This window comes from Lithobates pipiens, unplaced genomic scaffold (genome assembly GCF_037356315.1).
Source record: "Lithobates pipiens isolate NorthernLeopardFrog02 unplaced genomic scaffold, aLitPip1_a1.2 Scaffold_23, whole genome shotgun sequence".
In the NCBI taxonomy this organism is placed as follows: domain Eukaryota; kingdom Metazoa; phylum Chordata; class Amphibia; order Anura; family Ranidae; genus Lithobates; species Lithobates pipiens.
Genome location: NW_027507785.1, coordinates 325105266 through 325131820, shown reverse-complemented (window position 1 = coordinate 325131820; position 26555 = coordinate 325105266). Strand labels below are relative to the sequence as shown.

Here is a 26555-nt window from a genome sequence, read left to right as displayed (position 1 = left end):
CTGCACTGAAAGTAAAGGGGCCGAATCATTTTGCACGCACCACTTTTCAGTTTTTTATTTGCTAAAAAAGTTTAAATTATCCAATAGATTTCGTTCCACTTCACAATTGTGTCCCACTTGTTGGTGATTCTTCACAAAAAAATAAAATTTTATATCTTTATGTTTGAAGCCTGAAATGTGGCAAAAGGTTGAAAAGTTCAAGGGGGCCGAATACTTTCGCAAGGCACTGTATGTATTTGTAAAAAATGTTGAAAAACATTTATCATTTTCCTTCCACTTTACAATTATGTGACACTTTGTGTTGGTCTATCACATAAAATCCCAATAAAATACATTTATGTTTTTAGTTGTAACGTGACAAAATGTGGAAATGTCTTTGTATTTCATCTGCATGTTTTTCTGCAGTTCTGATACAACAAAGCAATTACAGGCCAAAATCAAACAGCGTGTGTGTGTTTAGGGCCGTCCACGGGCTCTGCGGCTGATCATGTGCTCCTAAGACATCGGCTAAAACAAAGTAATCACAGATATTGTGTAACTAAAAGATATGTCAGTTATTAAAGGCGTGGCTGGCCAGACTGTGCGCTGAACAATAAGGAACTATTTTACCGACCGTCATATACACCGATCAGCCATAGCATTCTAACCACTGACGGTAAAGTGAATACCATTGATTATCCCATGACAATGGCATCTCAAAGTGGGTGGGATATATATTAGGCAAGAAGTAAACATGTTGTCCCTGAAGCTGATGTGTTGAAAAGCAGAAAAAAATGGACAAGCGTAAGGATTTGAGGGACCTTGACAGGGGCCAAATTGTAATGGCAAGACAACTGGGTGAGAGCAACTCCAAAACTGCAGCTCTTATGGGATGTTCCCAGGCTCATTGATGGAGGTGGGGAGGGAAGACTCGATGTACGTGGGGAGGGAAGGCTCGTTGATGGAGTTGGAGAGGGAAGGCTCATTGATGGAGGTGGGGAGGGAAGGCTCATTGATGGAGGTGGAGGGGGGGGTAAGGCTCATTCATGAAGGTGGGGAGGGAAGGCTCATTGATGGAGGTGGGGAGGAAAGGCTCGTAGATGGAAGTGCAGAGGGAAGGCTCATTGATGGAGGTGGGGAGGGAAGGCTCATTGATGGAGGTGGAGGGGGGGGTAAGGCTCATTCATGAAGGTGGGGAGGGAAGGCTCATTGATGGAGGTGGAGACGGTAGGCTCATTGATGGAGGTGGTGGGGAAGGAAGGTTCATTGATGGAAGTGGGGGGGGGCTCATTGATGGAGGTGGAGAGGGAAGGATCACTGATGGAGGTGGGGAGGGAAGGCTCATTGATGGAGGTGGGGAGGGAAGACTCGATGTACGTGGGGAGGGAAGGCTCATTGATGGAGGTGGAGAGGGAAGGCTCATTGATGGAGGTGGGGAGGGAAGGCTCATTGATGGAGGTGGGGGGGGGGGGGTAAGGCTCATTGATGAAGGTGGGGAGGGAAGGCTCATTGATGGAGGTGGAGACGGTAGGCTCATTGATGGAGGTGGTGGGGAAGGAAGGTTCATTGATGGAAGTGGAGAGGGAGGGAAGGCTCATTGATGGAAGTGAGGAGGGAAGGCTCATTGATGGAGATGGGGAGGGAAGACTCGATGTATGTGAGGAGGGAAGGCTCGTTGATGGAGGTGGAGAGGGAAGGCTCATTGATGGAGGTGGGGAGGGAAGACTCGATGTACGTGGGGAGGGAAGGCTCGTTGATGGAGTTGGAGAGGGAAGGCTCATTGATGGAGGTGGGGAGGGAAGGCTCATTGATGGAGGTGGGGAGGGAAGGCTCATTGATGGAGGGGGGGGGGTTAGGCTCATTGATAAAGGTGGGGAGGGAAGGCTCATTGATGGAGGTGGAGACGGTTGGTTCATTGATGGAGGTGGTGGGGAAGGAAGGTTCATTGATGGAGGTGGGGGGGCTCATTGATGGAGGTGGAGAGGGAAGGCCCACTGATGGAGGTGGGGAGGGAAGGCTCATTGATGGAAGTGAGGAGGGAAGGCTCATTGATGGAGGTGGGGAGGGAAGGCTCATTGATGGAGGTGGGAAGGGAAGTCTCATTGATGGAGGTGGGGAGGGAAGGCTCATTGATGGAGGTGGGGGGGGGAGGCTCATTGATGGAGGTGGAGAGCGAAGGCTCATTGATGTACACAGGGAGGGAAGGCTCATTGATGTATGTGGGAGGGAAGGCTCATTGATGTATGTGGAAGGGAAGGCTCATTGATGTATGTGGGAGGGAAGGCTCATTGATGTATGTGAGGAGGGAAGGCTCATTGATGTATGTAGGGAGGGAAGGCTCATAGATGGAGGTGGAGGGGGATGGCTCATTGATGGAGATGGGGGGAAGGCTCATTGAAGTAAAGGGGGAGGGAAGGCTCATTGATAGAGGTGGGGAAGGAAGGTTCATTGATGGAGGTGGGGGGGAAGGCTCATTGATGAAGGTGGGGATGGAAGGCTCGTTGATGTATGTGGGGAGGGAAGGCTCGTTGATGGAGGTGGGGAGGGAAGGCTCATTGATAGAGGTGGGGAAGGAAGGCTCATTGATGGAGGTGAGGGAAGGCTCATTGATGGAGGTGGGGAGAAAGGCTTGTTGATAGAGGTGGGGAGGGAAGGCTCGTTGGTGGGGGTGGAGAGCAAAGGCTCATTGATGTACGTGGGGAAGGAAGGCTCATTGATGGAGGTAGGGGCAGAAGGCTCATTGATGGAGGTGGGGGGAGGCTTAAGGAAGGAGGGGGGAGCTAAGGCTTATTGATGGAGGTGGGGAAGGAAGGCTCATTGATGGAGGTGGGGAGGGAAGGCCCATTGATGTAAATGGGGAGGGAAAGCTCATTGATGGAGGTGGGGAAGGAAGTCTCATTGATGGAGGTAGGGGGGAAGGCTCATTGATGGAGGTGGGGAGAGAAGTTTTGTTGATGAAGGTGGGGAGGGAAGGCTCATTGATGGAGGAGGGGGGGGGGGGGTTAGGCTCATTGATGAAGGTGGGGAGGGAAGGCTCATTGATGGAGGTGGAGACGGTTGGTTCATTGATGGAGGTGGTGGGGAAGGAAGGTTCATTGATGGAGGTGGGGGGGCTCATTGATGGAGGTGGAGAGGGAAGGCTCACTGATGGAGGTGGGGAGGGAAGGCTCATTGATGGAAGTGAGGAGGGAAGGCTTATTGATGGAGGTGGGGAGGGAAGACTCGATGTACGTGAGGAAGGAAGGCTCGTTGATGGAGGTGGAGAGGGAAGGCTCATTGATGGAGGTGGGGAGGGAAGGCTCATTGATGGAGGTGGGAAGGGAAGTCTCATTGATGGAGGTGGGGAGGGAAGGCTCATTGATGGAGGTGGGGGGGAGGCTCATTGATGGAGGTGGAGAGCGAAGGCTCATTGATGTACACAGGGAGGGAAGGCTCATTGATGTATGTGGGAGGGAAGGCTCATTGATGTATGTGGAAGGGAAGGCTCATTGATGTATGTGAGGAGGGAAGGCTCATTGATGTATGTGAGGAGGGAAGGCTCATTGATGTATGTGAGGAGGGAAGGCTCATTGATGTATGTGGGGAGGGAAGGCTCATAGATGGAGGTGGAGGGGGATGGCTCATTGATGGAGATGGGGGGGAAGGCTCATTGAAGTAAAGGGGGAGGGAAAGCTCATTGATAGAGGTGGGGAAGGAAGGTTCATTGATGAAGGTGGGGATGGAAGGCTCGTTGATGTACGTGGGGAGGGAAGGCTCGTTGATGGAGGTGGGGAGGGAAGGCTCATTGATAGAGGTGGGGAAGGAAGGCTCATTGATGGAGGTGAGGGAAGGCTCATTGATGGAGGTGGGGAGAAAGGCTTGTTGATAGAGGTGGGGAGGGAAGGCTCGTTGGTGGAGGTGGAGAGCAAAGGCTCATTGATGTACGTGGGGAAGGAAGGCTCATTGATGGAGGTAGGGGCAGAAGGCTCATTGATGGAGGTGGGGGGAGGCTTAAGGAAGGAGGGGGGAGCTAAGGCTTATTGATGGAGGTGGGGAAGGAAGGCTCATTGATGGAGGTGGGGAGGGAAGGCCCATTGATGTACATGGGGAGGGAAAGCTCATTGATGGAGGTGGGGAAGGAAGTCTCATTGATGGAGGTAGGGGGGAAGGCTCATTGATGGAGGTGGGGAGAGAAGTTTTGTTGATGGAGGTGGGGAAGGAAGGCTCATGTATGGAGGTGAGGGGAAAGGCTTATTGATGGAGGTGGGGAGGGAAGGCTCATGGATGGAGGTGAGGGGAAAGGCTCATTGATTAAGGTCAGGAGGGAAGGCTCATTGATGGAGGTGTGGAGGGAAGTTTTGTTGATGGATGTGGGGAGGGAAGGCTCATGGATGGAGGTGAGGGGAAAGGCTCGTTGATTGAGGTGAGGAGGGAATGCTCATTGATGGAGGTGGGGAGGAAAGTTCAAAACTGCAGCTCTTATGGGATGTTCCCAGTCTGCAGTGGTCAGCACAAACCAAAAATGGTTCAAGGAAGAAAAACCGGAAAACAGGCAACATGGTCATGGGTTGCCACGGCACATTGATGGAGGTGGGGAGGGAAGGCTCATTGATGGAGGTGGGGAGGGAAGGCTCATTGATGGAGGTGGGGAGGGAAGGCTCATTGATGGAGGTGGGGGGGGGGGGTAAGGCTCGTTGATGAAGGTGGGGAGGGAAGGCTCATTGATGGAGGTTGAGACGGAAGGTTCATTGATGGAGGTGGGAGGGGAAGTTTGTTGATGGAGGTGGAGGGGGAAGTCTCATTGATGGAGGTGGGGAGGGAAGGCTCAATGCATTGATGGAGGTGGGGAAGAAAGGCTCATTCATGGAGGTAGGAGGGAAGTCTCATTGATGGAGGTGGGGAGAGAAGTTTTGTTGATGGAGGTGGGGAAGGAAGGCTCATGTATGGAGGTGAGGGGAAAGGCTCATTGATGGAGGTGGGGAGGGAAGGCTCATGGATGGAGGTGAGGGGAAAGGCTCATTGATTAAGGTCAGGAGGGAAGGCTCATTGATGGAGGTGTGGAGGGAAGTTTTGTTGATGGATGTGGGGAGGGAAGGCTCATGGATGGAGGTGAGGGGAAAGGCTCGTTGATTGAGGTGAGGAGGGAATGCTCATTGATGGAGGTGGGGAGGAAAGTTCAAAACTGCAGCTCTTATGGGATGTTCCCAGTCTGCAGTGGTCAGCACAAACCAAAAATGGTTCAAGGAAGAAAAACCGGAAAACAGGCAACATGGTCATGGGTTGCCACGGCACATTGATGGAGGTGGGGAGGGAAGGCTCATTGATGGAGGTGGGGAGGGAAGGCTCATTGATGGAGGTGGGGAGGGAAGGCTCATTGATGGAGGTGGGGGGGGGTAAGGCTCATTGATGAAGGTGGGGAGGGAAGGCTCATTGATGGAGGTTGAGACGGAAGGTTCATTGATGGAGGTGGGAGGGGAAGTTTGTTGATGGAGGTGGAGGGGGAAGTCTCATTGATGGAGGTGGGGAGGGAAGGCTCAATGCATTGATGGAGGTGGGGAAGAAAGGCTCATTCATGGAGGTAGGAGGGAAGTCTCATTGATGGAGGTGGGGAGGGAAGGTTTGCTGATGGAGGTGGGGAGGGAATGATCATTGATGGAGGTGGGGAGGGAAGGATCATTGATGGAGGTGGGGAGGGAAGGCTCATTGATGGAGGGGAGTAGGGAAGGCTCATGGATGGAGATGAGGGGAAAGGCTAATTGATGGAGGTAGGGAGAGAAGGCTTATTGATGGAGGTGGGGAGGGTAGGCTCACTGATGGAGGTGTGGAGGGAAGGCTCATTGATGGAAGTGGGGAGGGAAGGCTCATTGATGTATGTGGGGAGGGAAGGCTCATAGATGGAGGTGGAGGGGGATGGCTCATTGATGGAGATGGGGGGGGGGGCTCATTGATGGAGGTGGGGAGGGAAGGCTCATTGATGAAGGTGGGGAAGAAAGACTCATTGATGGAGGTGGGGATGGAAGACTCATTGATGTACGTGGGGAGGGAAGGCTCATTGATGGAGGTGGGGAGGGAAGGCTCATTGATAGAGGTGGGGAAGGAAGGCTCATTTATGGAGGTGGGGGAAGGCTCGTAGATGGAGGTGGGGAAGGAAGGCTTGTTGATAGAGGTGGGGAGGGAAGGCTCGTTGGTGGAGGTGGAGAGCAAAGGCTCATTAATGTACGTGGGGAGGGAAGGCTCATTGATGTACGTGGGGAAGGAAGGCTCATTGATGGAGCTGGGGGGAGGCTTAAGGAAGGAGGGGGGAGCTAAGGCTCATTGATGGAGGTGGGGAAGGAAGGCTCATTGATGGAGGTGGGGAGGGAAGGCCCATTGATGTACATGGGGAAGGAAGGCTCATTGATGGAGGTGGGGAAGGAAGTCTCATTGATGGAGAAAGGGGCGAAAGGCTTATTGATGCAGGTGGGGGGAAGGCACAAGGAAGGAGGGGGGAGGGAAGGCTCATTGATGGAGGTGGGGAAGGAAGTCTCATTGATGGAGGTAGGGGGGGAGGCTCATTGATGGCGGTGGGGAGGAAAGGCTCATTGATGGAGGTGGGGAGAAAAGTTTTGTTGATGGAGGTGGGGAGGGAAGGCTCATGGATGGAGGTGAGGGGAAAGGCTCATTGATGGAGGTGGGGAGGGAAGGCTCATTGATAGAGGTGAGGAGAAAGGCTCGTTGATTAAGGTCAGGAGGGAAGGCTCATTGATGGAGGTGGGGAGGAAAGTTTTGTTGATGGAGGTGGGGAGGGAAGGCTCATGGATGGAGGTGAGGGGAAAGGCTCGTTGATTGAGGTGAGGAGGGAAGGCTCATTGATGGAGGTGTGGAGGGAAGGCTCATTGATGGAGGTGGGGAGGGAATGCTCATTGATGGAGGAGAGAGAAGGCACATTGATGTGGGTGGGGGGCTCATTGATTGGAGGCAGGGAGGGACGGCTTGTTGATGGGGATGGGGATGGGGGGGAAGGCTCATTCATGGAGGTGGGGGGGAGGGAGGCTCATTGATGTACATGGGGAATGAAGGCTCATTGATGGAGGTGGGGAGGGACAGCTTGTTGATGGGGATGGGGATGGGGGGGAAGGCTCATTCATGGAGGTGGGGGGCATGGAGGCTCATTGATGGAGGTGGGGAGGAAGGGCAAATTGATGGAGGCTTGGCCTGTGTAGTCCGATCCAATAGAAATCTACTGAAGCTCAGATTGCTAAAAAGTGAATGCTAGTTCTGAAAGAACACACAAGAGCATCACAGTTTGTTGTGCATGGGGTTGCGTAGCCGCAGACTGGTCAGGGTGCCCATGCTGACCCGTGTCCACAGCCAAAATCCCTTACAATGGGCACGTGAGCATCAGAACTGGACCAAGGAGCAGTCAAAGAAGGTGGCCTGATCCAATGGATTCAAGAACGGTTTGAGGAATTCGTCGAGTTCAAGGTACAGTTGTGCTCAAAAGAAAAGTTTGCATCCCCTGGCAGAAATTGTGAGATTTTGGCACTGACATTGAAACTATGATGGGTCGTGCCAAAATTACATCTTATGTTTAAGGATAGTGATCATATGAAGCCATTTATTATCACATAATTGTTTGATCCCTTTCTTGTAATTAAGGGGTTAACTGATTTACTAAATATCCTTTTGTTCCTTCTTGGCAGAAATAAGAACAGAGCGATCGTTTCCTGTGTACAGGGCCCTGTGTTGATTGTCAATGTTAAACCCTCAAGTGCGTTTTCTTACCACTACTATTTCCTTATACTTTAAAATGTGCAAATGTAGCAGTTTAGAAATCAGATGAAAGGTTTCACACCGCAAAACACTTTTTGATACATAAAAAGTGCATTTCATATACAACTATATAGAACAGACCAAAATGAGGGACAAATGAGGAGGAATGAGGGACAGAGGGACTTTGTTCAAAATGAGGGTCAGTCCCTCAAAATCAGGGACAGTGGGGAGCTATGCTGAATAGCAAAATGGTCTGGCCATGAAGGGGGTAAAACCTCCCAAAGCCAGTGGCGGTACATCCAATAAGGGCGCACGGGCGCCGCCCCATTCTTCAGCCACCCCCCATATGTAGAATGCATAGCATGCATCTATCCATGGCCGCCACGGTCACTCCCTGTTCAGGCGTCCAGCCCCTTTCAGGACGCCGGGTGCCTGAATTACAGGGGCGGGGGTGTATTTTTGAAGCACCTGATTAGAGCCATAGGGTCTAATAGACTTCAAAATAGGGTGGACTCGGAGAGCAGAGCATTGCGCTCGGAGCCCACCCAGGTGTGTTAGAAAAGAAAATGAATATTAGCTTTTCTAACACTGAACCACCTCTCCGCCAATCAGGAAGCACGGGTCTAATTCCCATCACCTGATTGACTGAAGGCACAGGCGATCCTATTGGATGCCTAGCAGAAGGGACTGGCCCGCTGCCTGTCCAATAGCTTGTCGCCGTCACTCGCTGCCTGATCCTCCACCAAGATGGGGTAAGTGCCGGTCTGACAGCGAGCGGGGGGAGGAATTCACAGGGAGGCTGCAATATGATGGGCACACATAGTGGCTGCATATGATGGGGCACACACACAGTAGCTGCATATGATGGGCACATATAGTGGCTGCATATGATGGGGCACACACACAGTGGCTGCATATGATGGGCACACACAGTGGCTGCATATGATGGGCACACACAGTGGCTGCATATGATAGGGCACACACAGTGGCTGCTTATGATGGGCACACACAGTGGCTGCATATGATGGGCACACATAGTGGCTGCATATGATGGGGCAAACACACAGTGGCTGCATATGATGGGCACACACAGTGGCTGCATATGATGGGCACACATAGTGGCTGCATATGATGGGGCACACACAGTGGCTGCATATGATGGGGCACACACACAGTGGCTGCATATGATGGGCACATATAGTGGCTGCATATGATGGGGCACACACACAGTGGCTGCATATGATGGGCACACACAGTGGCTGCATATGATGGGCACACACAGTGGCTGCTTATGATGGGCACACACAGTGGCTGCATATGATGGGCACACATAGTGGCTGCATATGATGGGGCACACACAGTGGCTGCATATGATGGGCACACATAGTGGCTGCATATGATGGGGCACACATATTGGCTGCATATGATAGGGCACATATATTGGCTGCATATGATGGGGCACACACAGTGGCTGCATATGATGGGCACACATAGTGGCTGCATATGATGGGGCACAGTGGCTGCATATGATGGGGCACAGTGGCTGCATATGATGGGCACAGTGGCTGGATATGATGGGGCACAGTGGCTCCATATGATGGGAACAGTGGCTGCATATGATGGGGCACACACAGTGGCTGCATATGATGGGCACACATAGTGGCTGCACATCATATGATGGGGCACAGTGGCTGCATATGATGGGGCACAGTGGCTGCATATGATGGGGCACACACAGTGGCTGCATATGATGGGCACACATAGTGGCTGCACATCATATGATGGGGCACAGTGGCTGCATATGATGGGGCACAGTGGCTGCATATGATGGGGCACACACAGTGGCTGCATATGATGGGCACACACAGCGGCTGCATATGATGGGCACACACAGTGGCTTCATATGATGGGCACACATAGTGGCTGCATATGAAGGGCACACATAGTGGCTGCATATGATGGGCACAGTGGCTGCATTTGATGGGCACAGTGGCTGCAATTGATGGGCACAGTGGCTGCAATTGATGGGCACAGTGACTTCATTTCGTGGGCACAGTGCCTGCAATTGATGGGGTTTTTTTTCCAAATTTTTCAGCTTTTTTGCGCCCCCCCCCCAAAAAAAAAAATTGAGCACCAGCTGAAGTGGTAAAACATGCAAAAAATGTCCTATATTTTACAGTTCACAATTCCTTTCTTTCATACATGGTATTTTCTGTACAATGCAAGTAAAATGAAGCACACAGAAAACAGGTTAAATCATGAATTTGTTTTTATTAAAATGTCATTCTGAAGTATCTAATATATTAGCTTTTCATTAAATAATCATTGTTCATCTGTAATGTAAAAATATATTTTGTACCATGTCTTCATATTAAAATATTAGCATCTCAAATGCATCACAATAACGGCATATGCGATTTACATCTGAAGACCGAAATCCTCCCAAAACCGACACTCATGTGTAGAATGGCCGCTGGCACACCCAATCACATGCTGGCTTCTGATAAGCCACGGTGACATTTCTTCCTTGCGCATCATCCAACGTCACAGAGAGAGAGAGTTTGTGGAAAATGCGCTGTGCGCAATGTAGTGCCAATGAATCCAGAGCCCCGTATACACCGTTAGTGGGGGGGGGGGGGGTCTATGTATAAAAAAAATGAGGTTTCCCATTCATCCAGCAAATCTGTATGTACATTGTTCTGTACGAATTGGGTAAAAACGGAATGTAATGTTATTATTTGCAGTAGTAAAAATACTGCATTATGGCCACTAGATGGAGGTGAGGAGCATAGGAAAGACATACAGTATGTCTTTGTATCAAGAGATACAATGTAACATTTCTAGAAATTGCTAGAGGGAGTTAGCAATTTATTATAACCACTGGGTACATTTAGGGTAAATTTAGATATGAGGCTAAGGCTCGGTTCACACAGGGGCGACTTGTCCAGGCGACTTCGCCGCCTGACAAGTCGCGCTCCGTTCTGTACTACGGAACCGTTCTAATAGGAGCGACTCAAATCGCTCCGACTTAGAAAAAAGGTTCCTGTACTACTTTGGGGCGACTTCAGGCGACTTGCATTGACTTCTATACAGAAGTCGTTTTGGAAGTCGCCGCTGATCGTGTGCAGGTCGCGGCGCTGCAAGTCGTGCCGCCCGCTGTGTGAACCGAGCCTTAGGCCGCGTACACACGCGGGGACTGTTCGCTCAACTTTGTTCGTCAAACAGTTTCAGCGGACAGTCCGCTCAAAATTAGCATGGACGGACTTGGCCACACACGACGAACGAACAGTCCGCTGAAACCGTGCGCGATGACGTGAACGGCACGTACGACGGGACTAGAAAACGACGTCCTATACACTGCAATGCAACCTTCGGCGTGTAAATTCTTTCTGAGCATGCGCGAGACTTAGTTTGACGAACAAGCCTACACACGGGCGGACTGTCCGCTCAAACCAAGTTTCAGCGGACAGTTTTTCGGAATTTCCGAAAAACTTTGTTCGTCAGACTGTCCGCTGAAGCCCACACACGAGCGGACTGTCCGCCGAAACACTGTTCAGCGGACAAAGTTGAGCGAACAGTCCCCGCGTGTGTACGCGGCCTTAGGCTCCATGCACGCTGGACGTTAAAATAACATTAAAAAAAATGCCAGTAGCTTTGCAGTGAGTCTTTCAAAGTTTTTTAAAGTTTTTGCAATAGAGTTTATTAGCGTTTTTTAGTTGTTTTTTGTTTTTGTTTTTTCAATGGATCAAAAACGTTTTTGAGCGTTTATCAGCGTTTATCGGCTTTTATGAGCGTTTGGCTTTTTTTTTTTTGTGGTCAGAAAAACGACTCCTGAGCGAGATTTTATGGCCTTCAGCCCATAAACTCCACTGCCAATAAACATCCAAAAACGTCCATGTGCGCATGGACACATAGGATAACATAGAAGGGAGTTTATGGGCTGTTAAAAAACAAACAAACGCCCAAACTCCCAAAAACGTCAGTTTATGAGCTTCAGTGTGCATGGAGATTTATTCTGTGTTTATATCGCTTTTCAGAGGGCTTTAAGAGTCATAATGCCTCCCCACCGCCTATTAGACATGTGCGATTAGTTTCGTAGGAATCGTAAATTCGTCCGAATTTCCGTAAATTCGTACATTCGGGAGGATCCAAAATACGAATTTCTATGCTTCTGAATTTTGTATAAAATTTCGTTTACGAATTTCGGATCCAAATTCCCGTTACAACGGAAACATGACTGGTGTTTTGTCGAACCAATCAGAGGTTTTCTTCTGCTGCTGAATGGGGGTTGGGAAAATGACCTTTTTTAACCACTTTCAGACCGGACAAATTTGCTGGTCAAAGACCAGACCACTTTTTGCGATTCGGCACTGCGTCGTTTTAACTGACAATTGCGCGGTCGTGCGACGTGGCTCCCAAACAAAATTGACGTCCTTTTTTTCCCACAAATAGAGCTTTCTTTTGGTGGTATTTGATCACCCCTGCGTTTTTTATTTTTTGCGCTATAAACAAAAATAGAGCGACAATTTTGAAAAAAACGCATTATTTTTTACTTTTTGTTATAATAAATATCCCCCAAAAATATATAAAAAAACATTTTTTTCCCTCAGTTTAGGCCGATACGTATTCTTCTACATATTTTTGGTAAAAAAAATCGCAATAAGCGATTATTGATTGGTTTGCGCAAAAGTTATAGCGTTTAGAAAATAGGGATAGTTTTATAGCATTTTTATTAATAATTTTTTATTTTTTATTTTTTTTTACTAGTAATGGCGGCGATCAGCGATTTTTATTGTGACTGCGACATTGTGGGGGACCCATCGGACATTTTTGACACATTTTTGGGACCATTGTCATTTATACAGTAATCACTGCTATATAAATGCAGTGATTCCTGTGTAAATGACACTGGCAGTGAAGGGGTTAACCAGTGGGTGGCAGTGTAGGGGTTAAGTGTTCCTAGGGGTGTGTTACTAACTGTGGGGGGGCTGGGCTTTCATTTAGTGAACACTGATCTCTGCTCCAATCACATGGAGTTGCTAGGCAGAATGGAGAAATGTTGTTTACAACGGCACTTCTCCATTCGGCCGCTCCGTGAGACGATCGCGGGGATGCCCGCGGCGATCGAGTCCGCGGGTCCCGCGACCGGACTCACGGGGGTCCCGACCAGCGCGGGAGCGTGCCGCCGGCGGCGCGCTCTCGATGGCAGGGCGGCAAATTTAAAGGGACGTACATGTACGCCCATTTGCCTGCCCGTGCCATTCTGTCGACGTACATCGTCGTGCGCTGGTCGGCAACTGGTTAATATGGGAGTGGGAGAGACCGGTACTGGTTGTCGATGGGAGATTCAGAATCGGACAAAATAAGAATTTTCATTAATTCCAATGATTCGTTATGATGAAGTCAAACACCCAGGAAATCAGCACAGCACAGGGATGGTGGGAGCCCCTCATAATGATAAATTCATCATAAACGAATGTTCGTAATTGTTTTACAAAAAGTTAACGAACATAACGAAAATTCGTACGAATCCAAATTGAATTTTGGACGCGAATTACAAAATACAAATTTACGGCTAATACGAAATGGAACGAAACGAAACAAAGTTATTGACGGTGCACATGTCTACTGCCTATGCTGTAAATGTTGCAACAATGAGCTGAATTGCACGTGGGCTTGTTAGAAACCAAGGGGCCCCATACTGACATGGGGCCCCATACAGCCAATGCTTCAGTTATGAACTAACACCGTGATGATCCATACCGATCACTCATTGTGTTCATTCAGGAAAGGAAGGGGCTGGTAAACATGACCTATTTACCGGATCCTTCGCCCACTCTCAATCTTGATTGATACTATTGTGTGCTTGCAGCTGCCTGAAGAAAGCAGAGGAGTGAAGCCAGTGTTGTGTCGAATACTGTCCCCCGTCAGATAGTGTCCGCCCTGTACTGCGATTGTGCAGTACGGAGGACAAGGAGACGCCGAAGGTCTCCGAAGATGAACGGCACCTGCGCAGTGAGTCCAGGTTCAAGCCCCACCATCCAAGTGGACATAGAGGTAGAATAAAAAATAGCCAAGCGAAGCGAGGCTGTGCCTGAAGCGTGGCGAGCGAAGCGAGCCCGCAATGGGCCCTGTTACTATGTGCTGCGCAGTACAGGGCGGACACTATCCGATGGCTGGACAGTTTTTGACAGAACACCGGAAGCACTGCGGGGGGAGGGGGGGGGGGCTTGGGCAGCAGGGGGCAATGTATAGTGCACAAGGAGGGTGATCATGAGGTGAGGGGGCAATTACTGGAAGCGATCCTTTGTATGGCTCTCTCTACAGCAGCTAAAAGCCAGCGGGAGGGAGAGGAAAAGGAGCCAGCTTGCAGCTGCTGCAGAGAGAGCCATACAGTGGATTGGTTCCAGTAATTTCCCCCCCTGCGGCACCAATCACACTCCCTGCCCACATCCAATTCACCCTTTTGCCTGGGCCCCCCCCTGCTGGCCCGGCCCACATACAGGAGGACTGAGGTACCCCCTTATCCACAACCCTGCATGTGGGTGCAAGGCATTTGCCGCACATTCCCATTTGCTTCAATGAGTCACGTTCGGTGGCATTACTGCTCACTGAACATGACAGGGGAAACATTTTTGCCATGAGAGTGAACACGCCGTCCACTGCCTTTGCAAGCGGAGTTCCACCCAGAAATGGAACTTCCGCTGATCCGGTTCCTCTCCCCCTCCGGTGTCACATTTGCCACCTTTTTAGGTGGGAAGGGGGAGCAGATACCTGTCTAATACAGGTATTTGCTCCCACTTCCGGTGAAAGATCGCTGCAATATTCGCAGCGATCTATGCCATGTCCGACCCATTCTCCATTCCCCCCGCTGTCTTCTGGGAGACACACAGGTCCCAGAAGACAGCAGGGACCAGTCAGAACATGCAGCGCGACTCACACATGCGCAGTAGGGAAACAGGCTGTGAAGCCGCAAGACTTCACTTCCAGATTCCCTTACTAAAGATGCCAGCCTTCTGTTGAGAAGTGCCCGCTATCAAGAAGTGCACAGTATGTACTGCGCATGCGCCGTATGGTAGAGCACAACAGCTGATTTGCCGATCAGCTGGGCTGACGTAAGCAGGACCATATGATAGGAGGTATCTCTCAATGGGAGATACCATTTCACAGGCACAATTTAAACGTATACAAGCAGCGGGGGAGACCGTAGTTCTCAGATTGTGCATCGCTGCTGCTGGAGGGTGGCTGTGTTGAAGAGCTGGTTTTGCCTGTGTTGCAACCTGACCTTTCACACAGGCGAAACCGGCTGTTCAACACAGCAATCCCACCCCGCAACACAGACAAAACCCGTCCATCAGCACACTGTAAAGCCGCCCCCGCAACAGCGAGGCACAATGTGAAAACTACGTTCTCCCCCCGCTGTTTGTATAGGTTTCAATTGTGGCCGTGAAATGGTATCTCCCATCAAGAGATGCCTCCTACGATGTGCGCTTGTGCCCTGGTCACGTCACTCCAGCTGATTGGCAAATCAGCTGAAGTGCGGCTCCGTCCTGCACATGCGCGGGCACTATTCGATGGGGGGGGGCACTTCTCAACAGAACACTGGCACCTCCACCTGGAGCCGAGGGACAGGTAAGTGTTCTTATATTAAAAGTCAGCAGCAGCAGTATTTGTAGCTGCTGACTTTTATTTATTTATTTTTTTCAGACGGAACTCCGCTTTAAGGGAGGGGGGACAGTTGGGGGTGCTAAAAACATGGCTCATGTAGTTAACGCCCCCCCTCTAACTGCAAGTCTAAATAAGCCCTAATTTGCCAATTCCCTCCAGCGTTTTCCAGAATTATTACATTGTATTTCCTGTTACAAAGACATATGCATTTTTCTATGCTCCTCAGTTCCATCTAGTGGCCATAATGAGGTACTTTACAGCTTCCCATAATAAAAGAACATTTGTTCAGAATGGAAAATAGATTAAACAACATTCTTTTTTGCTCAGTTCACATAGAATGGACGTACATGCAGATTTGCTGGACAAATACAATATTAGCTATTTATTTTTTATATATAAATAGACTCCTATGTTTACTTGCAAAATAAATGACCAATGAACTTTATTCCCTTTGTTTTATGTTTCTCTTTCTATAATCAATGGAGGTATGATAAAAAAAAAAAAAAAGAACCTTGTATTCTTGGTGAGCTCAATATAAAGGTGTTGGTTTACTAAAACTGCAGAGTGCAAAATCTGGTGCAGCTTTGCCTAGGAACCAATCAGCTTCCAGGTTTTATTGTGAAAGCTTATTTGAAGAAGCTGAAGTTAGATGCTGATTGGCTACCATGTGCAGCTGCTCCAGATTTTGCACTCTATAGGTTTAGTAAATCACCCGCAAAGTATAATAAAGAAATGATACGAAGGGCTCATGCACAGCAGTGTTGGACACATAGGGGGGTTATTTACGAAAAGAGCAAATCCACTTTGCACTGAAAGTGCACTTGGGAGTGCAGTCGCTCTAAATCTAAGGGGTAGATCTGAAATGAGGGGAAGCTCTGCTGATTTTATCATCCAATTATGTGCAAGCTAAAATGCTGTTTTTTTATTGTCCTTGCATGTACCCCTCAGATCTACAGCGACTTTACTTCCAAGTGTACTTGCAGTACAAAGTGGATTTTCCTTTAGTAAATGACCCCCAGAGAATCCTGTTTTTTTTTTTTCCCTGCACATTATGCAAGGCATGTCATTGAGATCGGACACCTTCTGGGAAGCCTGAAAATACATGGCCGTCCCAGAACAAACATACATGACCCCGCTCAGATTTCTGCCTTGGGATTAATAGACCATATTTAGTGTTCGGGATTTGTTTACTTCCCTGGAGGTAGGTGATTCAATGTGCTTAGTAATACTTCTCTGTCCTCTACTCTGCTTCTCACTCTTTGGTTTGCTATCTCTGCCTAAACTAACATCCGCTGCACAATTGTTTTAGTGATTTACCATGTATCTAGTGTCCAAGTCCATCTAAGTCTTGTTAAATTCCACTGAGCCATGATGAGGATGAGCGTTTGGCCCCCAAAACGCGTAGGCCGTTTTATGTAATGAACAGTAAATGCATTTTGGACTGGGCCATTTGGGCTGCTCCTGTTGTATGTTTTATACTGTTTCACTCTCTCAGCAGAACCAAATACATTTTAGCATTGCCAAAGCAATCAATTAATTTGATGTGGGGGGGGGGGGGGGGGCATAACTCCAAGGACATTATCAAGGTTATATGATAGGATCGGGGTTATAGAGAGGATGAAGGCGAGTCCGGAGACAATATCAGGGGTAATGGATAATATAAAGGGGATAGGCGTTGAGTCTGGGGACATCATCAGGGGTAAGAGATAATATAAAGGGGATAGGCAGTGAGTCTGGGGACATCATCAGAGGTAAGAGATAATGTAAAGGGGATAGGCGGTGAGTCTGGGGACATCATCAGGGGTAAGGGATAATATAAAGGGGATAGGAGGTGAGTCCAGGGACATTATCAGGGGTAACAGATATTATAATGGGCATAGGAGGAGAGTCTGGGGACATTATCAGGGGTAATGGATAATATAAAGGGGATAGGAGGTGAGTCCGGGGACATTATCAGGGGTAAGGGATAATATAGAGGGGATAGGAAGTGAGTCCAGGGACATTATCAGGGGTAGGGGATAATATAAAGGGAACAGGAGGGGAGTACAGGGACATTATCAGGGGTAACAGATATTTTAATGGGCATAGGAGGAGAGTCTGGGGACATTTTCAGGGGTAATGGATAATATAAAGGGGATAGGAGGTGAGTCCAGGGACATTATCAGGGGTAACAGATATTATAATGGGCATAGGAGGAGAGTCTGGGGACATTATCAGGGGTAATGGATAATATAAAGGGGATAGGAGGTGAGTCCAGGGACATTATCAGGGGTAAGGGATAATATAGAGGGGATAGGAAGTGAGTCCAGGGACATTATCAGGGGTAGGGGATAATATAAAGGGAACAGGAGGGGAGTACAGGGACATTATCAGGGTTAGGGGACAATATAAAGGGAAAAGGAGGAGAATCCAGGGACATTATCAGGGGTAAGGGATAATATATATGGGATAGGAAGTGAGTCCAGGGACATTATTGAAGTAAAGGATAATATAAAGAGGATTGAAAGTGAGTCTGGGGACTTAATCAGGGGTAAGGGATAATATAAAGTGGTAAGAGGTGAGTCCAGGGACATTATCAAGGTAAGGGATAATTTAAAGGGTACAGTAGGTGAGTCTGGGGACATCATCAGGGGTAAGGGATAATATAAAGCGAACAGGAGTGGAGTTTGGGAACATTATCTGGGGTAAGGGATAATATAAAGAGGTAAGAGGTGAGTCTGTTGGCATTATCAGAGTAAGGGATAATATAAAGGTCGTAGGGAGGTGAGTCCAGGGACATCATTGGGCTAAGGAATAATTTAAAGGGTACAGGAGGTTAGTCTAGAGACATCATCAGGGGTAAGGGATAATATAAACGTGACATGAGGTGACTTCTGGGACATTATCAGGTGTAAGGGATAATATAAAGGGGTAGGAGGAGAGTCCAGGGACATTATCAGGGGTAAGGGATAATATAAAGGGAATAGGAGGTGGGTCCAGGGGCATCATAAAGGGTAAGGGATAATATAAAGGGTTTAGGGGGTGAGTCCATGGACATTATCAGGGGTAAGGGATAATATAAAAGTGGGATATAAGGTGAGTCCAGTGACATCACCAGGGGTGAGGGGTAATTTAAAGGGTATAGGAGGTAAGGCCAGGGACATTATTGGGGTAAGGAATAATACAAAGGGGGCAGGAGGTGAGTGCAGGGACATCATCAGGGGTAAGGGAAAATATAAAGGGGACTCCAGCATATAATGAGTGATATAAAGGGCCACTAAACATAAGCTGAAATAACGTAAAAGAGGTTTTTATAACCATCACATACGTTCATGTTGCCTGCTCTCACTAAAAGGGTAACTAACATAGAAAAGTGAATGCATGGAGAAGTCCTACAAAGGACAGATATCTGCATTGGCGGGCACCTTTCTGTACCTGTTGATAGAAGTTATTATTAATTCTTTTAACATAAACTGTCTGGTTTAATTCTAGTGGTCCTTTAAATTCAAACTTCAATGAAGTTATCATGTCCAGTTCAATCAAATAAGTAGATGTACAGATATCATTCGGCGCAACAAAGTTTCATCATGTAATGGGAAGGAACCAAGCAGTATATAAACCATACAATAAGTGAGACAAAACTGAATTAAATCTCAGTATATTCAGTGCTCGACTCAATGTTAGAAGAGTGAACCTCAAAAAAATAATACAGGCAGGTCAGTCTTGTAGATAGTTTTATTGTTGGTAGAGATGTAGAGCCAACACATTTCGGGGGCAGTGTCCCCTTTGTCAGGGCTGTTTATCTGGAATCTATATTCCTAAGGTGAGATATAAGCCATTTTATAAATTTTCTACATTGTAAGAAGAATGGCCAATTGTCTAGGTTACACCTCAAGAACATACTTTAGGTTCCAGATAAAAAGCCATGGAGGAAGAGTACACTGTAACTGCCCTGAAACATGTTGGCTATACAACTTTACGAACCATAGGCCTAGCTATGACCAAGATTGGTCGGCTTGCCTTTTTTTCACAGAGGTTCGCTCCTCCAAAAATGGAATTTAACGTTCACTACTTGACTTCATTCAAATTAATGACTGTGAGAGATTGTGTTTCAGAATGCTACAAAAACTGTTAATGGGAAATTTTGGTCAGGGGTTTATCCAGCTTTCCTGAAAAAAGCAGCATTGTGGCAATTTGGCTCAGATCTACAAACATTGTGAAGACACATGAAGATAAATTGGTCAATTCTGAGATGGCTTAGATGAGGTTGGCCAAACTTGAGGTTGTGTTCTGCCGCTGAGTGAGCTGCCCGGAGACAGAGAAGATGTTCATGTTCCTGGGATGGAAGCGATTGGGAGCACAAGACCTACACAACACCACAAGTTCAAATGTCACAACAGCAACAAGGATAAGGGCCCCTATGACAACTAGTGTGACCCCTACTGTGTGCATGGTAACCAGAAATGGAGGGAATCCCGAGGTTTCTCCAGAAAAGGAAAGAACGAGAAGAACCACACCACACACTAAGATGATGATGGCACTTACAAGGAACACTATAACGTCGGATAGCCCACCGCTCTTCAGCATGTCGATGTGGCGTCTTCTGGTTACACACTGCATGTCCTGGATGGCTGAGCTCAAAAGTTGCTTCAACAAAATAAGTAGAGAAAGAATACACAAGGTCGCCCCGACGGCGAGTCTCCATTCTCCTGACCGGCTGGTGGTGGTGGATAACAGGACGATGCCACCAATGCCACAAGCTAGGATAAGGAGGACAGCCAAGCAGTAGCACAAGATTGATTTAACCGGCTGTCTAGACCACCAAAGTTCTGTATGCTCCTCTAAGGCCTCGTTCTGCATCCGGTCCTGGTCGGGTGGGGCCCTCGGAGGACGTAAAGCATCAACACTTGCCATTTTGCGTTCAAGTTAGGAAGAAACCTCAAAGAAAATACATCATTGCACCACTTGGAGCTTTAGAAATCACACAGCAAATTCTGGAGCAAACTTGTCAGCAGAGTCGTCCATTTTTTGGTGGTCATAATCACATAAACGGCAAAAAAATCCTGAGCTTTATGCTGGCAATAATCATTTACAAATGGAAGTATAGGTTTTTAGAAGGGGCCCGCAGGACGCGGTAGGCCATCCATGGACACAAAAACAGGAAGATGCGGGGCAGAGACAAGTGTCACAAGAAGACGTCAACAGTTCCACGTCAAGAGGGTCACAATATCCTCTGAGCTTCTTCCTGTTGATCCACGACAGCTTCTTCCCTTCCGATCACTACTAACGGAATTTCCCTTTAATCTTCGGAGGTGTTTGGTGTCACCTGAAAAAGAACAAAGGATTGAGGGGGGAGTATGTCAAGTATTCCGGATGTTATGGAAATACAGAGTACAATGGGTCAGTCGTCTGCAATACAAACATCTGCCCTTCAAAAAATATCACTCAGAAAAGGACCTATTATCAGGTCCTGGAAGTCCTTGTATTATGTAAAACTGTCTCAGAAAATCTCTATGCAATGCAGCCAGGGGCGGACTGACCATTGGGCCACTCGGGCACTGCCCGAGGGCCCCGAGCCACTAGGGGGCCCCATCAGGGTTGCCAGCCTCAGTAAAACCAGGGACAGTATGTACAAATCTGTGTTTTTTTTTACATCTGTCTCTGAAATGTCCCTTACCGACATCCTTTTGGTCTAAAAATCCTGAGATTATAGCTTCCCCACCTCTCCAGTACCTTCTTAGCCAATAGAAACATGTCTGTGTATACTGTGTGTACATGTATGTGTATACTGTGTGATTGTATACTGTGTGTGTGTATACTGTGTGGCCCCATAATCTCTGATTGCCTGGGGGCCCCATAATCTCCTATTGCCCGGGCGGCCCCATGAGTTGTCAGCCCACCCCTGAAATCCATGGAACAAATGTGGAGTCAATGGGGACTTCTCAGATGCCACTTAGAGTAATTCAACATGCATTAAATACTGTGGGGTTGATTTACTAAAGGCAAATTGACTGTGCAGTTGCACTCAACCCCTGTAAGTTTTATCCTTATTTACATCAGGGGTTGCCAAACTTTCTAAACAAAGGGGCAGTTTATCGTCCTTCAGACTATAGGAGGGCCGGACTGTGGCCAATGGAAGTAGAGAATGCCTGGGGCTTGGTGGTCAGCGAAATAAAAAAAATAAAAAAATGACTTAGGCCCCTTTCTCACTGGGGCGGGAGCAGCGTCGGCGGTAAAGCACCGCTATTTTTAGCGGCACTTTCCCGTCGTTTTAGCAGTGGTATTCGGGCGCTAGCGGGGCTGTTTTACCCCCCGCTAGCAGCTGAAAAAGGGTTAAAACCACTTGCAAAGCTTTGCCGGCAGTATATCCGCGCTGCCCCATTGATTTCAATGGGTAGGAGCGGTGAATACACCGCTCCAAAGATGCGGCTAGCAGGACTTTTTTTACCATCCTGCCAGCACACCGCTCCAGTGTGAAAGCCCTTCGGCTTTCACACTGGAGTGAAAGGAGACGCTTTTTTCAGGCGCTATACAGGCGCTATTTTTAGTGCTGTAGCGCCTGCAAAAACGCCTCAGTGTGAAAGGGGCCTTAGTGTCTGTGGTCAATAGGAGAAGAAATAGTGCCCCATTATTGGTATTAGGGAGAGGAATAGTGTTCCAAAGTTTATATCAGTGGAAGGAAGTATGCCCCCCTCATTGGTGTCTGTGGAAGAAAAAGAGCCCCTTCATTGGTGTCAGTGAGAGGATATATGCCACGCCATTGGTGTACATGGAAGGAACGATGCCTCATTGTTGGTGTCAGTAGAAGGAATAATGCCTTGTATGAATGACAGAAATAATGTCCCAAGGGCCGCAGTTTGGAAACCAGTGATTTACATCATAAAATATGTTACATAGTATATTTCCAATGTGCAAAAGGTAACAGTATTGCAGGTTATTCATTTCCAGCTTACGTTATGTACCCCATATATCATAAAGAGGTATATCAAACGTATTTATGCAATGCTAATCTTGCAATACAAAAACATCAAAGAACTAGTATTGGAGAAACTAGTTGAACTTTGCCTCAACGCATTTCGACAGTTTCTCAACCATCTTCATCAGGTGGAGATAAGATATATAGCACTGAGCATGAGATATTGTCACAGTGTCATAGGGAACCAAAATAAGACAGTAAAGGTCATTGCCACCCCCCCCCCCTCATTTTAACAGTCAGGCAGGCCTGGGGGGGGGATAAACTGCTGCCTGGAGGACCAACATGAATATTGAAAAAAACTTACTGGGAGTGTATGGATCTAAGGGGATAAGGCAAACTGCTTATTGCTCAAGGAGCCCCTGGCAAATCTCCGGAGGAACCCTGGTTAAAAAACACTGATATAAGGAGTACAATAACTCATTAATCAAAGCCAATTACATTTCAGTTTATTTCAAGCAGACTCGGTAGAGATTAATTCTGATTGGTTGGTAGGGGGTACCACACTTTATACATACTGAATAAACCCTAAACCACTAATATTCTTCTATTCTTCTCTATTCTTTATCATCACTCCCTCTGGTACCACCAACAGTAAATACATTCTAGTCCAGCAGTAGGTTTAACGTTTTACAAGGTGCATGCTCCTACCTTCCTATTAATGCCCCCTACATATTTATACTATCTCATTATTTTCCGAGTAGCATCTGAGCAGTGTTCTGCATAATCCTGCCATCCCTAGAGGTGTATGCTGCAGTCTAGATTGGTGCTATGAATATTTGATAGTAGTAAATGTACAGCTGGATTTGAGGCGCTGACAATTCCTGGATCACCTGAAGTACCTACCTGCGTCCAGCAGAGTCCTGTGTGAGTGGCATGGTGCCTGAGTGCTGTGCGGTGCAGAGGGGTGCCAAGGATAGGTGCGAACAATCTGGGAGGGGTGCAACAGAGAGAGGGTCAGGGCAGCGGAGGGGTTCTAGGAATAGTGGGGCAGAGTCAGGGAGGAGGGGGGGTGCCAAGAATAGAGAAGATGAGTGGCGGAAGGGTTCAAGGAGTTGGGAAGCAGAGCAGCGAAGCAGTAGTAGGGAGGCAGAGTAGTGTAGGGGTCCCAGTAGTAGGGAGGCAGAGTAGTGGAGGGGTCCCAGTAGTAGGGAGGCAGAGTAGTGGAGGGGTCCCAGTAGTAAGGAAGCAGAGTAGTGCAGGGGTCCCAGGATTAGTGAAGGAGAGTAGTAGAGGAGTCCCAGTAGTAAGGAAGCAGAGTAGTGGAGGGGTCCAAGGATTAGGGAGGCAGAGTAGTGGAGGAGTCCCAGGAATAGGGAAGCAGAGTAGTGGAGGAGTCCCAGGAATAGGGAAGCAGAGTAGTGGAGGAGTCCCAGTAGTAAGGAAGCAGAGTAGTGGAGGGGTCCCAGGATTAGGGAAGCGGAGTAGTGGAGGGGTCCCAGGATTAGGGAAGTGGAGTAGTGGAGGAGTCCCAGTAGTAAGGAAGCAGAGTAGTGGAGGGGTCCCAGGATTAGGGAAGTGGAGTAGTGGAGGAGTCCCAGTAGTAAGGAAGCAGAGTAGTGGAGGGGTCCCAGGATTAGGGAGGTAGAGTAATGGAGGGGTTCCAGGAATAGGGAAGCAGAGTAGTGGAGGGGTCCCAGGAGTAGTGGGGTAATGCAGAGACCTAGCAGAAGAAGCCGGTTTCCTTTCATTGCTGTCACTGAGTGTGACTCTTGTCACCAGCTGCTCTCCCTGTCACCAAGTTACTCTGACTGCACACTGACAATGGCGGGGAGGAGTCTCCTGTAAGTAACTCTTTACATTCCATGTACAGTGACCTGGGATCCAAAATAGTGACTGGGAACCCAAATACAGGGAGCTGATAACACAAAACTGATTCCTCCGCCATGGTAGGGTTGGGGAAGGAGGGGGTGCAGATCCTGAAAATAAAAACATCCTGTCCTTTCTTCCTTCTCTCCTTTAATTGTATTTGTCTGGTTATTCATATTATTATCATTATGTTTTATTTCTAACTTTCTTTCTTTTGTATCTTTATTGTTTTTGTTATTATTATTATGATGTAAATATATTCTGTGCTTTCTTTTTCTTTCATCACTTTATTGTTGTTATTTTTGTAATATTGATATTATGTTCTCACTGTAACCTTTTTTCTTCTCTTTTGTTGTTGTTCTTGTTACTGCTTTTGTTGTTATGTTTTATTTGTCATAAAGGAAGATATAGAAAAGCTTACAATCTATTAAAATATAAGGGGAGGATACAAAATAGCTTGTATCTATTAGGGTATAAGGGAGGGATAAAGACAGTAGAAGAGCTAACAATTTATTAGGATATCATGGGTGGATAAAGGAGGTGGAAGAGCTTACAGTCTGTTAGGGTATAAGGGGGGATACAGACAGGGAAAAAGCTTACAATCTATTAGGATATCATGGATGGATAAAGCAGGTAGAAGAGCTTACAATCTATTAGGATATCATGGATGGATAAAGCAGGTAGAAGAGCTTACAATCTATTAGGATATCATGGATGGATAAAGCAGGTAGAAGAGCTTACAATCTATTAGGATATCATGGATGGATAAAGACGATGGAATAACTTACAATCTATTAGGGTATAAGGAAGGGACACAGACGGTAGAAGAACTTACAATCTAATATGGTATAAGGGAGCTCTACGGAAGAGCTTACAATCTATTAGTGTATAAGGAAGGGATACAAACGGTAGAAGAGTTTATAGCTTATTAGGATATAAGGGAGGATACAAAGGAGCTTACAATCTATTAGGGTATACGGGAGGATATAGAAGGTGGAAGAGCTTACACTCCTGTATGGTATAAGGAAGAGACACAGAAGGTAGAAGAGCTTACAATCTATTAGGATATAAGGTAGGATACAGAAGGTAGAAGAGCTTACAGTCTATTATAGTATAAGGAGATGACAGAAGGTAGAAGAGCTTACAAACTTTTATAACATAAGGAGAATATAGATTGTAGAAGATCTTACAATCTATTATGGTATAAGGGAGGGACACAGAAGGTAGAAGAGCTTACAATCTATTAGGATATAAGGAAGGGACACAAGCGGTAGAAGAGCTTGCGATTTATTCGTATATAATGGAGGATACAGAAGGTAGAAGAGCTTACAATCTTTTATGGTATAAGGGAGGATACAGACAGAGGAGGAGCTTACAATCCTGTATTGCATAAGGAAGGGACACAGAAGGTAGAAGAGCTTACAATCTATTAGGATATCATGGATGGATAAAGATGGTGGAACAACTTACAATCTATTAGGGTATAAGGAAGGGACACAGACGGTAGAAGAACTTACAATCTAATATGGTATAAGGGAGGTCTACGGAAGAGCTTACAATCTATTAGTGTATACAGGAGGATATAGAAGGTGGAAGAGCTTACACTCCTGTATGATATAAGGGAGGGACATAGAAGGTAGAAGAGCTATGGAGGGATTCCATTGGTATTGCATATGCATACTTCCATTGGTCCAAGCTGAAACAATGTAATTATGCTATGAAACCCATACCTGGAATTCATCTTTAACCCCCCTGGAGGTATTCCCAAGTCTGGCTTGGGGTGGAAGTTTTGTACCAAAAGCAGTAGCCCCGAGCCAGACTCGGGACCGCATCACTGTATGCAGGAGGAGATATACTTACCTTCTCCCTTGGATCCAGTGATGCCCCACGTACGAGTGGCTCATCCTCCGTTTGATTCATCACAGAGCCGATCTCCGTTCCCTACGAGCGTTGCGACGCACGGGGACTGAGAACGGCACCAAATTCAAAAAGTGAAACACACAGTATACATACAGTATAATGTAATCTTACAGATTACATTGCTGTATGTAATAATTTCACATCCCCTTTGTCCCTAGTGGTCTGCCCAGTGCTCTGCATGTAGTTTTATATGATAAAAACTGTTTTTTATGCCTGGAAACTGGAGATTGTCCATAGCAACCAAAACTGACCCTTTACATCAAAAATGATTTTAGACAGGGCTGGACTGGGACAAAAATTTGGCCCTGGACTTCATCCAGACCGGCCCACTCCAATTTTGCAAACACGCACAAAAACAGTATAATGCGCACTTGCACGAGAGTGACGTCATCACGGCCCGGCTAGACACATAGCAGGAGTATGCAAACTCAGAAGCCGACAGCACACTGCTGGTGATCTTTTATTTTCCAGCCCCCCCACCCCCTGGTGTCCCCCT

At 47.4% G+C, this 26555-nt stretch overlaps 1 protein-coding gene across 4 annotated transcripts in view; it reads right to left on the bottom strand.

The window, feature by feature from the left end:
* Nucleotides 1-18999: 18999 nt before the first annotated feature.
* The window catches only part of TMEM125 (transmembrane protein 125), a 33408-nt gene continuing 25852 nt past the window's right edge, over nt 19000-26555 (bottom strand). For 3 of the 4 annotated variants that reach the window (XM_077450658.1, XM_077450660.1, XM_077450661.1), the window contains exon 2: nt 19000-20683. In XM_077450658.1, coding sequence (XP_077306784.1) covers nt 19615-20271 — 657 coding nt within the window. In that variant the 5' untranslated portion in view covers nt 20272-20683 and the 3' untranslated portion in view covers nt 19000-19614. Of the gene's footprint in view, nt 20684-23176; nt 23262-23993; nt 24043-26555 lie in introns of those variants that run through there. The other variant, XM_077450659.1, reaches the window with a different exon arrangement.